This window comes from Rana temporaria, chromosome 5 (assembly GCF_905171775.1).
Source record: "Rana temporaria chromosome 5, aRanTem1.1, whole genome shotgun sequence".
NCBI classification, from domain to species: Eukaryota; Metazoa; Chordata; class Amphibia; order Anura; family Ranidae; genus Rana; species Rana temporaria.
The window spans coordinates 62,442,122-62,455,989 of NC_053493.1; the positions used below are offsets into that span (position 1 = coordinate 62,442,122).

The 13,868-nt window shown below is 40.3% G+C and overlaps 1 protein-coding gene across 13 annotated transcripts in view; it reads right to left on the minus strand.

The window, feature by feature from the left end:
- Positions 1–13,868, minus strand: part of PARD3 (par-3 family cell polarity regulator) — a 768,046-nt gene that overhangs the window by 368,138 nt on the left and 386,040 nt on the right. For all 13 annotated transcript variants that reach the window (XM_040352652.1, XM_040352650.1, XM_040352646.1 and 10 more), the window contains 3 exons: positions 10,264–10,403; positions 4,761–4,889; positions 152–190 (listed from right to left, as the gene is read on the minus strand). In XM_040352652.1, the coding sequence (XP_040208586.1) occupies positions 152–190; positions 4,761–4,889; positions 10,264–10,403 (308 nt within the window). The remainder of the gene's footprint in view (positions 1–151; positions 191–4,760; positions 4,890–10,263; positions 10,404–13,868) is intronic.

Consider the following 13,868-nt stretch of genomic DNA (forward strand, 5'->3'; position numbering starts at 1 on the left):
CAAGGCATGCAATTAGACTGCTCAAAATTAAAAACAAATTGAATAGCATAAAAATTTATTTTGCCACAAAATCAAATATCCACTATCAAATTCATGTTAGACAAAGTATTTTACAGAGGGGTCGTCAAGGGAAAAAAAATAAAGTTCTCACCGGTTCTCTTGCGTTGGGTACCGGACTTGGCTCAGTGTTCTGAAATAAATTAAAACATGTAGGTTACATAACTGTATAAAAGTTGAACAATTTTCTCAAAGCTGAACATCAAACAGCTATACACATACATAGTTGTATTTCTTTACATCCAGTTTTAAGATTTACACAGCTCTGCCACACAGCAAAGCCCTGCCTGGTAGGCAAGCAATCCGATTTATTTTTCTCTACTGCAGATCAGCATACTGGTATAGTCCCTCCTTGCGGCTCAAAAGCAAAAGTAGAAACCAGACAGACAAGTTTATCTCTCTGTCACTGTTCTTTCCTCTTATCAGCTTGGCCCCTTAGCGCATGCACACTCTCAGCCCACTTGATTGGCTCCTTATAATGCTTCTTCCACGTCAAGACTTATACTAAACAAGGCTGATACCAGGTCAACATCAAGTACTTATAATGTCTGCACTTAATTTTAAAAATAAATGTATTGATGCATTCACACACAAGCAGAGTGATTTTCAAGCATTTTGAGCATTTTTGCATGCATATTGAAGCATTTTAGAGGAGTATTTCAATTATTATATGTGTACTCAAGCTTCATTTTTGTTTTAGCCAATGAAAAATACTATGGAAAGAGACCAGTTCTTACTGGCTCAAACATACCTTTAAAAAAAAAGATTTATAAAAGCTCAATTTGAGCATTAACAGTCATTTCCATTGAAGTATACGGCGCCCAAAAAGTCCAAATCGGCCTCAAAAGTAGCTCATGTAGCTTTTGGAGGATCAGACATAGAGCTACAGATGCCCGAGCGCTCATGCGTGAACGATCACCATGAAACATGAGATTTTGGAGCTTTAAACTTCAAAGTGAATGGGACCCTAATTGATGATGTATTCATGTTTTCAATATCTTTTTATTCATTTTATCAAAGTTTACAAAATACAAATCATCCAATAAAATCATCTACATTTATAAACATTTACACTTTAACTGAAAAAAGGGGGGCATATTTTAACTCTTAGGCCCCTTTCACACTTGCGGACCGTATGTCCGCTTTTTCATCCATCTGTGTGCGGATGAAAAAGGGACATACATTGGTCCCTATGAGATCGCGGGTGTCAGCGGATCAACATCCGCTGACACCGATCTCGCCGGCCTCCGATTCTGCAGATGGAGGAAAACCCTATTTTTCCTTCTGTCTGCGGATCGGATTGGATGAAGACAGACAGACGGTCCGTGTTCATCCTATCCCCCCATAGGGGAGAGCAGAGAAAAGGCAGTGCAGTCCCTGCAAAGTGTGCGGGACCGCCCTGTCACCCGCCGGCTCAGCGGGGATCAACGGAGCGATCCCCGCTGAGCAAACAGAGGTTCACGGGGCAGATCATTTCTGATCTGCCCCCTGTGAAAGGGGCCTAAGGGATCTTTATCCCTTTATTTCCTTTTTAATTCTTCCCCTCCTCAGTTAACATTATCCTTTTAATAATTAAAGCGGGGGTTCACCCAAAAATCAACTTTCTGCCATTAGATCCAGCATACTGCTGAAATCTGCAGTATTTTTATCAGCCGTTGTTATCCGGCTCCGAGCGGGGATTACTTCCAGGCTCAGGCGTTCCTAAGCCAAACGGAGTTGATTGACAGGCTGCTAAAGCGCGCCACGCCTTCCGAAAATACCCGAAGTGACACTCGAGTGTTTATGGCGCCTGCGCAGTCAGCTCTACACGGCAGGCGCAGGCGCCGTAAACACCCGAGTGTCACCTTGGGTATTTTCGGAAGGCGTGACGCGCTTTAGCAGCCCGTCAATCAACTCCGCTTGGCGTAGAAACGCCTATTCCCTGCTGAAATCCCCGCTCGGAGCCGGATAACAACGGCTGATAAAACGATAAGTACAAAAAAAAACAGCATACTGCAGATGTCAGCAGTATGCTGGATCTAATGGCAGAAAGTTGATTTTTGGGTGAACCTCCGCATTAATGAGGATGTATTAATGAATGCAGTTGCATTATTTACTGTTTTTTTATATTTACCTGGAGCTGTGTTTTACCCCCATCAGTGATTTTCAGTCTAACCTACTATACCCACCAGCAAGCCTTATATAGCTTCCAACCTAACATATCATACTTTTTCCATGTGGGAAAACCACTGGAGAAGGCTTCAACTGTTGCATTAGGAGGGTTCCTGAGATGAATTAGAGATTTCATCCCTCTGTAATCCCTTCAGAGAACTACATGACCCCTCCTAAACCTAGCCTTTAACTTCATACAATCACATCACATCTATGGTGTATTAATGTATGCTGGAATGTATTGTGAAGATCATGCAGAATAGATTACAGCATTTGTTATGGAAGAAATGACACAGAAATGTATACGTTAGCATAGATAGCTTTTTCAGCTAACTCCTCAGAAAAGACAGACTGAGAAATGAATCAAGAGACAGGCTAAGGGATATGAATATTTAACAAAGGAAATTAGTCATTTATCAAAAGATCAGATTAGCTGCACCATCTGGGTATGTCGCACACATCATGCCAACACACAGCAAAAAGCGGAGGCCAGCCATGTGACTAGTTGTCACTGACACTAAGTCAAATACAGTTGTCACAGACTGTGCGCAGCTAAATTACATTCAAAACTCCAGCTGTACTGTGAATGAAAGCTCATCTGCTTGATGCACAATAAAAACTGCCAGCTCTCTTCATCCAGTGCGGATTGTGAAGTTCACACAAATCATAAGACTGCAGCGAAGACTTCCAAAGCCGCCAGGGCAGAAGCAAAGCAGATGGAAAGAAAAACCATCTACGTGACTGTCGTAATGGTTTCTCTATTATTCTGGAGGAAATAAAAATATTTGACACTTCCTGGTCAAGAAACATAAGAACCGTTGATTCTGTGTTCCCCAATGCTTTTTCAAGTGCCACCTGTGCTGGGATTGATGCACCTTACGGTCTAGCTGCTCATTCCTATATAGGGGTTGTAAGAAGCAAAGGCCAGAGAGGAACTACCAACTTTATTTAGTTAAGTTAAAATTACAAAAATATGTGCAACGTTAAAGAGGAGTTCCAGCCTGGGTGAAATTTGTTTTGAAAAAAGTCAGCAGCTACAAATATACTGCAGCTGCTGACTTTTAATATAAGGACACTTACCTGTCTAGGGAGCCTGCAATATCGGCACCCAAAGCTGACCCGTCCATCGGCTCTGGGTGCAGGCGCTGGCATCCTTACCAAGGGGAACAGGAAGTGAAGCCTTGGGGCTTCACAGCCGGATTCCTACTGCGCATGCGCAAGTCACGTGACGCATTGTAAATGGTCCCGTTGGCTTCTGGGGGACACCCAGGTCCCAGAAGGCAACAGGGGGGAAGGAGGATGGCACAATAAAACCGTGGAAGTGATGTACCTCACCGCAGTGTGAAAGTAAATTTTTGGCCTGGAACGCTGCTTTAAAAAAAAAAACATAGTAACTAACCAAAAATAAATATTGTACTTATAAGGAAGCTTTGTATCTGTGTATTACGGTAAGTTGTTTGCCTGGAGTTCAGATTAAGATTAGTGTATGGTGGAAACATTTTTTGAATATGTGGCAGCCATAGTTGATATGTATCAATACAGCTTGAAATAAGAGTGTGCATTCACTTATCACTCCCACTGCAAAGCAGCACTGTGGCCTAGTATAATCATAATAAAGGTTAAAATGCATAATGTGTAAAGTTCTTGAGAAAATCCATACAAAAGTCCAATAAAAAGAGAAAAAAAACAGCCACATCCACCATGAGTTGTCACAAATCACCAGTTGTAAATGTGGAACGCTCTCCCCTTCCAGAAAAGAACTGCTTCCCCTGAAGGTGGGAAGCAGTTCACATGCACAACTGGTAATTTGTGACAATTTCTGGTGGATGTGGCCATTTTTTTTGCCATTTATGGACTTTTGTATGGACTCTCTTAAATAAGTTCACCTTTGGGAACATGCAACATGTTCCTAGTGCTGCACCTGTAACATGTCTGAAGGTGGTCAATTTGTATCTGAACATTTAACGGTCGACTTATATCTATGGGTGCACCAAGATTTAATGGTAGCCAGAGGACTGACTGAAATCTACAGCTGAGAAATGGAAAAAAAAAGTAATTGCATGAATTGTTCCGAATTATAAAACAGAACAAAAAAGTCCCTACTGCCTGAATACAAGTCACAGATCGGACAGTTGAAGACTGCTGCTTTAAAAGTATTTTTGTACACCTCTTACAAAACACGTTGGATAAAGTGATGTACTTTTCCAAGCATTGCTAAAATTATACACAATCGTTAAAATAATCAGCAGTCATAAAACATTCGTGAGCAAAGAAGGTTCCCAAGCAATCTATGATTTTTTGGAATGATAATAGCCCCTTCAATCAAGCAGTGGTGTAATCACTTCAATTGTCCGAAGCCAGACATTTTGAGACATGATTTTCATTAAAGCTGATGAGGTAGAGAGGTCGAGTCACATTCTAAAAGGCTTTTATTGCGGTTGTTAGGCCTACATGAGGATAAAAAATATCTAACTTTTGTATTGCATCGTCAGTGGTATGTTTTCTGCGGTAAAACTGTGCAATCAGAAGAAACATGTGTCGGACACACTCACCAGCTCTCTGGGGTTGAAAGCCTCGTCTTGTCTGAGGATTAAGAGATTTACTGCACCTCCCATTTTGGTACTTCTTAATAATGATACAACTTCTTCTTGTGTTTTTCCAGTTAGGTCCACACCATTCACCTGATAAAGCAAGAGACTGTTTATTTGTCCAATTGTTTAACAGATGAAAACATTTCCTTGAAATAAAACTTGTCCATTATATCATAAAATAATATTGCATTGTCAGAGGCTACTTGATCTAAAAGCATGTCTCATGAATGCGCCATCAAGCATATGTGCAGTGTGTGTGTGAACTGACTGACACTATAGCTCAGATAGAGCCTCTATTGAAAAGTAAGATAGAACCACTATAGCTCAGATAGAGCCTCTATTGAAAAGTAAGATAGAACTAGGAAAGCATTACATCTACAGAGCTTCTCATGCCCAAGTTAAAATTCTTCTGAAGAGTGTGCCACCATTTAGACATGGAGTTTAAATATTTTTAATACATGGAACATAATGGCCAAAGCAATCACACAAATATTGGCTACATCCACAAAACTGATTTAAGTTGGGTATACTCCATTACATTTGTATGAAAGGTCTCAGTACATTCAACAGCTTGTCAAATGTTCGACATTAGTTCAAACTTTTGCTTGCCTTTACCATTCGATTTTGGAGTTAATGGCCATAAGTGAACAAAAAGCACATGCACGGTTTTGTTCTTTTGTGTTTGATTTAACTGCGGTCCAAAATGAATGTCAATGTGACCTCACTAATAATTAGAAAAAAAAAAGAAATGTTCATTAATCTAACATTTTCAAATGGAAATCTGTTAGTGTATAGTAACCCTGCTTTACTCCTGTATTTAGAAAAGTATTAATATCATTAGTAAAATAAGTAAATCCTTGTTAAGTTAAATGTTTGACTTGTTAAAATTCTGCTACAAGAAGTCAGTACAAGGCTCCCATTAATACCTTGAATATCCAGTCTCTTGATTAAAGTCTCTTTTGTGCATCCCTCTAAAACTAGTTTTACTTGGTCTATTACACTTTATTTTCATGACTTCAGGTCTAAGTCCCATCCACCTCCCACCCATCTGTCAAATAAGAGGGCCCTAACTGGCCAATGAGACTCCTTCATTAGTCAGTAGGAATGTCAAGGGAACAAGACCAAGCCAGAAAGGGGAGCAGAGTTTTTACTAAAAAAGCAAAACCAGTTTCAGAGGTGCCATAAAAGGATAGCAAATAACACCTATTAGGCAGTAGTTTTACTTTGGAAGTTCAAAATGACCAACATGTTAATTTAAAACTTTTTTTATACATACATACGGTAATATATATATATATATATATATATATATATATATATATATATATATATATATATATATATTTATTATTATTTTAGAAAAGAAAAACCTAAAATTAACTCCAAAAATTAAAATGATCAAATGTCTATTGCCAGCACCTGGTCCTTGAGATTAATTATTGGTATGCTCGTCAGCATCAAGGTCCACATCTATCCATACATGCTGCTGGGACCTTAATCTGCTGTAACATGGTCTAGAATTAACTATGCCAGTAACCAGTATGTACTTAAAAGTGGTTGTAAAAGGTAGAAGGTTTTATTTATTTGTTTCTTACTTAATGCATCATATGGATCCATAGGAAGTGGCTTCCATTGGTTGAACACTGAGAAAAGGAGAAGCTGAGAGTGCAGGAGGGGGACCCCAGAAAATGAGGGAGGATCGGGGGTACTTTGTGCAAAACCATTGCACAGAGCAGACAAGTATAACATGTTTGTTATTTAAAAAAATAAAATAGCCTTTATAATCACTTACATTAAGTATGTACTTATACGGCATAGCAGTTTGTACATTCTGAAAATTATTGTAATATTTAAAAGTAACGTTGGGACAATAGAACAGACATCTCACAAATGACACAATCAAAAAAGTTCTTCCAAGCTGGCCAATTTAGCTACAATTAGCTGTGGTGGAGCCATTAACTCCCCCAGAGAGTTACCAATAGCGTAATTGTTGAGGTATGTAAAAAGAAAAAAAACTATTATACATCATAGGCCACTTAAAGTCTATTAAGCAACGATGCTATTAGGTCACCTTGCTTCCCACATAACCTTGCTCATACGCATGGCTTCCTGTGGCCTAAATCACTGCTTATTATGAAAATATCAGTGTGTTTTTTTAATGTTTGGAGTGATTGCTCACTTCCTCAACCCGTGGAATTTTCTTTTAAATGTGGCATTTAATAAAATTCCCCTTGTGATCTTACTTTAAAATATTCCTGAGATCCAACGGGCCACCGTGGATAGCAATCCTAATTACATTTCACAGCTGTAGAACATTCGCTAAAAACATGTTCTGGGCGCAGCCACAGTGTGAGGGGAGGACAGGTAGTCTGTGATTTTCAATTCCCAGTGTTCAGACACTGCACCGCCATTTTTGATTTGTCAATAAGCCTAGCTGAAGGGGGTCCGAGTCCAGCCAGCATGTGGGGAGGTGTTATCTCAAAGAACAAATAACTGCTTCTCTGGCTGTAAGCATAATCACACTTTGAAACATAATACAGAATAGAAATAACACTCTATATTCGTATATCTTGCTGAAATATAAGTAGCGAAGAGAAAATAAACAACAAAGTTAAAAGTTTGGTAAATTACAAGGTAAACAATGAAATAGTAAAGAATTGCAGGTTCATATAGTAGAGCTTTCTGCTAAAATCATTCTCAAAGAGCTGGCAGCAGTGGGTAATGAATCCCTGGATTTATTGTGCAGTGCAGTGCTGAGCGTTCGGTGAAGGAACACAGTGCTTTCTTCGTGGCATTGTGATAGAATGTTTAAATAGTATAATAAGTCTGTTCTCGTATGCAGGTATTTATCTTATTAATTTATGTAAAGCAAACATAAATCGGCAACACTTTATAGTGGCTGCCCCCAAGGATCTTGGAATACATTATACCACAATTACGCATAACATTGGGTATTAGTAGTTAGGTAGTGGCTACCCCAAAATATCTTGCAACTCAATATCCTTACCACAATCATGCACTAGGTTGGGTATAGGCAAATCAATCCTGCAGTATTTTTTGGTTTTGAAAAATCCAGAGAAAGCCCAAACATGCACAGAAAGTATACTGTGGTCACCTGGCATAAAGCTGAACTCCAGTCAATTATTAACCACTTGCTTACTGGGCACATATACCCCCCTCCTGCCCAGGTGAAATTTCAGCTTTCGGCACTGCATCGCTTTAACTAACAATTGCGCGGTCGTGCGACGTGGCTCCCAAACAAAATTGACGTCCTTTTTTCCCCACAAGTAGAGCTTTCTTTTGGTGGTATTTGATCGCCTGTGCGGTTTTTATTTTTTGCGCTATAAACAAAAAAGTGAGACAATTTTGAAAAAAATACAATATTTTTTACTTCTTGCTATAATAAATATCCCAATTTAAAAAAAAAAAACATTTTTTTTTCTCAGTTTAGGCCGATACGTATTCTTCTACATATTTTTGGTAAAAAAAAAAAAAAAATCGCAATAAGCGACTGGTTTGCGCAAAAGTTATAGCGCTTACAAAATAGGGGACAGAATTATTTTTTTTTTAATTATTTTTTTTTACTAGAAATGGCGGCGATCTGCGATTTTTAATGGGACTGCGACGTTATGGCGGACACATCGGACACATTTTTGGCGCCATTCACATTTATACTGCGATCAGTGCTATAAATATGCACTAATTACAGTATAAATGTGACTGGCATTGAAGGGGTTAACACTAGGGGGTGAGGAAGGGGTTAAATGTATCCCTGCTTAGTGTTCTAACTGTAGGTGGAGGGGGGTGACTGGGGGGGTGACCGATCTGTGTCTCTATGTACAAGAGACACAGATCCGTCTCCTCTCCAGAGACAGCACCGCTGTCTCTGTGTAAAACGGCAATGAGAGATGATCTCATATGTTTAAATATGAGATCCTCTCTCATTGGCCGCACAGATCGCCTCGCGAACGGCCACTCTGATTGGCCGTTCGCGGCGATCTGTAATTGGCTGTGTCCGAGGGACACGGCCAACACAGATTTTCGGACGTCAATTGACGGCAGTTTGGAGATTGGGATCCGCACTGTAGCCGTCAATTGACGGCAGGCGGATCCCAAGTGGTTAAAGAAAAAAAAAACAGTTCCATCATTTCGGGTCCAAAAGAAAAAAAGAAAAAACACATACAGCTGGCAAAAGTCCCGTAATCTTTCCCATTCAGTGTAAGCAGCAAACACTGAATGAGAAAATGCCAGCAGTGCAAGCAAATTAAGCACAGAACAGGTTTCTAAAAGGAAAGAGTAGAGTGATAATCTCCCAAGTCTGCTTCTTCATTACCTTGCTATATGCTTAAGCCGGCCATAGACAGTTTGGATCGAACCTTGTATGGATAGGCTGAATGTACCCAAGTTGATGGATCAATCAACTTGGGTACAAGCAGCCTGTTGGATTTTACATGAAATGATTGCAGGCAGCTGCTTTAGCTGTTAGCAATCACTGTGTTCTCCCGACGGGGACCCATGGTTGCAGAAAATAAATTTGCTCAGTCTATGGCCAGCCTTAGGCATATATTAAGCCTGGTACACTTTGAGTTTTGGGTTGAACAAAAAAAAACAAAAAAACTGTCAGCTCTGGTTGGAGCCGCTGTACTAACTATGTGAAGTTAGTATAGCGATCTCCCCTGCTGAGCTGTTGTATTCTGACAGGGGGATGGCACTCCTGCCAGAACCTTCTGATCAGCGCTCTCCACCATTGGTTGAGAGCGCTGATCGGCGAGTCAGTCGGCTGCTGGTTTTCCAGCTTCTGCTGGAGAGGGTGGCATACACATGGGCCAAAATTTCTGAGTTTTTTTTTTTAAACAATGGTTCCCGACATTTGGACCGTGTGAACGGGGCTTTAGCTCAGCCTGTATTAACTGAATTGCAGCCTGCAGAGTGGTCTCACGAAGTAAAGAGCTTGGTGGTGTATTACTAACACTCTACCAGGTAAGGAGGTTTAGTTGCATGAAGTTCAGCTTTGAAGCCCTTAAACAGCACATGTATTGTAAAAAATAAATACAAAATCACTGAAGCTGGGTAGGAAAGGCAGGCACTGTCATATTTCAAGAGTTACAAAGCTTTTAGGGTATTTTGGAGTATTAATGTTAAGCAACACCTAATGCAAGTCTCAAAAACAATTAAATCTCAACTTGAGTTTCATTACAATTGTTAGGTATTCGAAGTGGAACTCGAGTCAAAACTTTTTGGATTTCTAAAAAGCACAGGAAAAGCTACGTTTTTATTGCTGTCTTCATATCTACAGTTCCAAGGACAACAAGAATGGTGGAGAATATCTCCAACAAGAACCAGCAAGGAAAAGTGACAATATTTTAACCCTTCTACGCTTTGTTCAAAATAATAAATAAATGGCGGCGTTCCACTCTAGTTCCAGTAAAAACAGCGTTTACCATAATCAAAGTAACCACAGTACCTCTAGCAGTCGATCTCCAGCTTTCATTCTGCCATCTTGAATAGCAGCTCCTCTGGGGAGTATGTTCTTCACATAGATTGGTGCTGAACCACCAAGAGGAACATCTCTTGAAGTGATGCTAAACCCCAATCCTTCAGCCCCTGTATCAAAAAAATAATAATAATTAGATTGGCTTGAAATCCTATATTAGGGCACAAAACACAGCTTCTAATACATACAGCTGTAAATAGCAGAAACGTTTCAGTGCTGATACTTTGACTTCTAATATCCAAACAATTGAGAACCATTTTATATATATAAAAATGTAAACTAAACCTTCTGGACAATTTAAACTGAGGATATTATGGAGGGGGTGGGGGTGGTGGGAAGTAGATAATAAAAAATAGGCTGCTAACATTATATCAAATCTCGCCCTTTTAAAAAAAAAAAGCTGAACTATACCCCAACTCTTTCGAACCATCCCTTATTGGTCAGTAAATGCCATGTGTGACCTCACTAACCAATGAGATTAAACTTCAAATGCCTACATTTCCTGGAACTGCTGATCATCTCAATATATATATTTTACTTAAGGCAACATCTGCTTATTCATTTGTTTTTACCTAAAGCTTTATTTGAAAGGAAGGCTTGGTTATGTGATAGTTTACCTCTGAAGTGTATAGTAAAAGAGAAGTAGGACACAATGTCTTTTGGCCCTACTTCTCTTGTGGGTTGGGTCACAGGAGTGCACTTCATTCTGCACTCCTCTGACCCATATTCAGCTGTTAGCGGGCTAAAGTATGCCGTTGGCTGACTTAATGTCGGGATCCGCCCAAATGCTCGGACCAGCAGATGGCTCAGCCTCTCAGCGCCTCACTGAGCGCCTGAGCCAGCCGCTGTCACCCGCTTCACAGCCCATCGCTTCAGTAAGCGTTGGAGGGGTAGAACACAGAGCCGATGACTTCAGGCCCGTACACACGATTGGATATTCCGACAACAATTGTGTGATGGAAGAGTTTTGTCGGATAATCCGCCCATTTGTATGCTCCATCTGACAATTGTTGTCGGAATTTTCGACAACAAATGTTGAATAGCCATGCTCTCAAATTGTCAGACAACAAATGTGCTCTATCGGATTATCCAATCGGACTAAAAATCAAAGTAAGAACACGTATGCTCCAAACCAATGCTAACCATCAGACAACATCAGCAGAAGTTGCCCAAAGTGTGGCGCTAAAGAGCAGAAAAAAAAAAAAAACTTAGCTGTGTGTATGTTGGCTGAATGCATTACAAGTTCACGGCCAACGCCCTTCGAACAAAATTCCATGTTTTTGCCTGATGGAAGTCTGATCGTGTGTATGATGCTTAACAGTCACCAGCTCTCTGCTCACTGAGGACCAAGCATCAAGCAGTGGTCTTTGATCGCTTAGTTATCAGTGTAGAGGTGGGGGACAGATGCAGCACCCACCTAGATAAGTATGTGTGTTTTTAAAACTGAACCCAAAAGGTAAATGAAAGTTAATTTTAAGGCCCCATGCATACTGGGTGCGTAGTCCTGATGCAAACAGCTCAAACCTTAAGATGCAGGCAGAGGGCACAATTGTCCCATCCAGCCTGCTGTTATCAGCCAGTCAGACTATGAAAGACTGAGAGGAGCTGCTGCAGCTGGACGGTGCGCCTAACTGTCCGAATGATAAGGGCAGTAAGAACCCAGAGACAAATGCTCAGAACTGAAATTGTCAGCGTCCCAGCCATTCATCTTTGGGCACACACTGCCCTAAATGTTCATACAGCTTCACTGTCTAGCCATGTCCAGTGGCTGCAACTGTCAGACTCTCGGAGTTCTCCGCCTGCAGCTAAACACCAGAGCACAATACACTGGGGCTAAATAGAAAACAACATTTTCTGTTGGTGCAAGTGGCAAAACCTCCCTTTTTTGACACAGTAGACCAAGTATAAGTTTTTGTTCTTGAATTTAGATACACTAAACAGGTAAGAGTAAATCAACCCGACTGCCCCATCCTTTAGACAGAAAACCTTTTTACATAATACTTTAAAAAAGGTTTGAATATGTTAGTAGGGATAGACTGAGGTCTGTTCAGATCCTATTCTATTGAGCCCACCAGGAAGCGGTCACCTGTATTTGGACAATCAGTTGCATGCAGTCAGGGAATTCCCTGATCCACAGCCGCACATACAAGGTTGCGGAGATGGGAATGCCTCCGCCCAGACTGGTGCAGTTCAGCTACAGCTTGTGGTGGACTCGCTTACATGGGTTCAGACTAGATTTGAACATGCCTGAGCTAATGACTAAATTTTAGGCTGACTGTCAAAACACGAGCTACAACAATGATCTCCTGCGCATGAGTGGGAAACCCAACAATGGAACAATATGTTGCTCTGTTGCAGAAATGGTTAACTCTTTTAAAGCCTTGCTGCTCAATAGGACTGGGGTTGTCCTCAGAACACTGTAGAGATGGATAAAAAAAAGAAGGCTCACTAGCCTAATGCATTATGCCACAAATATTATTAAAATAGAATAAAATAACTAGATGCTGCTCACAAACATAGGTAGTAAAGGCGCTCATCAGGCAACCCAACTTGGTTGCACTCTCCTAAACTCTCCGGCAACTGGAGCAAAGGGGGGGCCTGTCCGGGGTCCCTGCTGGGCAACGCGTTTCAAAGGCATATCCTCCTTCATCAGAGTAGCATTTATTTAATTTTATTCTATGTTAATAAAATTTGTGGGATAATGCACTAGGCCAGTGCGTCCCCTTTCTTTTATCCATCTCAACTGTCAAAACATTTCTGGCTTAAGCATACAATATAAGTAACAAGGATTGCTCTCAGACCGCTATAAACATTATGGTATACAAATAAAAAGCATCACATCCAGTTAAAAACATCCAACATATTCCTCTCGCATGGGGCATCATGACAACATTCAACCCACTTAAATCTGCACAACAGTATTTAAAATATGTATTAGATTTTTATTTTATTTTTTATCTACATCTGAAAACTGCAGCGTAAAATTGGCATCCAGGGTGAGAAATTAAGATTTGGAAGTGGTAAACGGAAAATTATTGTTTAATCCTTTGTTGTCGCAGCATCTCAGCAGGGATGCAGCAGAAGGGATGAGAGGTTTCATGCATCCCTGCCGGCCCCGTGCTGAGAAGCGATATGAGCGTGGGATTCAGTTATATGCATTTAATAATATTGTGCAGCTTTCTGGTTTCTCTAGAAGCAATTATTACAAGTCTCAGCTTTATTTCCATCATTTTAAAGAGCATCTCTAGGCAACAATCACTGAATTAATATATTCCAGGAAGCACTGCATCTGTGCTAAAGTCAGAAAGCATAGGCAATGTCATTTAAAAATAATTTATATACTCTATTCTAAACAAATTAGGAAGGTTTTTCATTGTGCTTTTACACATGTCTGAAACCTCTTGTTACATGACTTTATGATGTGCCAGTTTGTAAAGCTGAAGATTTTGCTTTCAAGGTACACCACAGTCATAAAAAAACTCCAGGACAATGTAACGCTCCATTCACACCTGAGCGCATCAATTCACTAGCGTTTTTTTTTTTCAAGCTTTTTTGCCGTTTTTTTTAAGCGTATT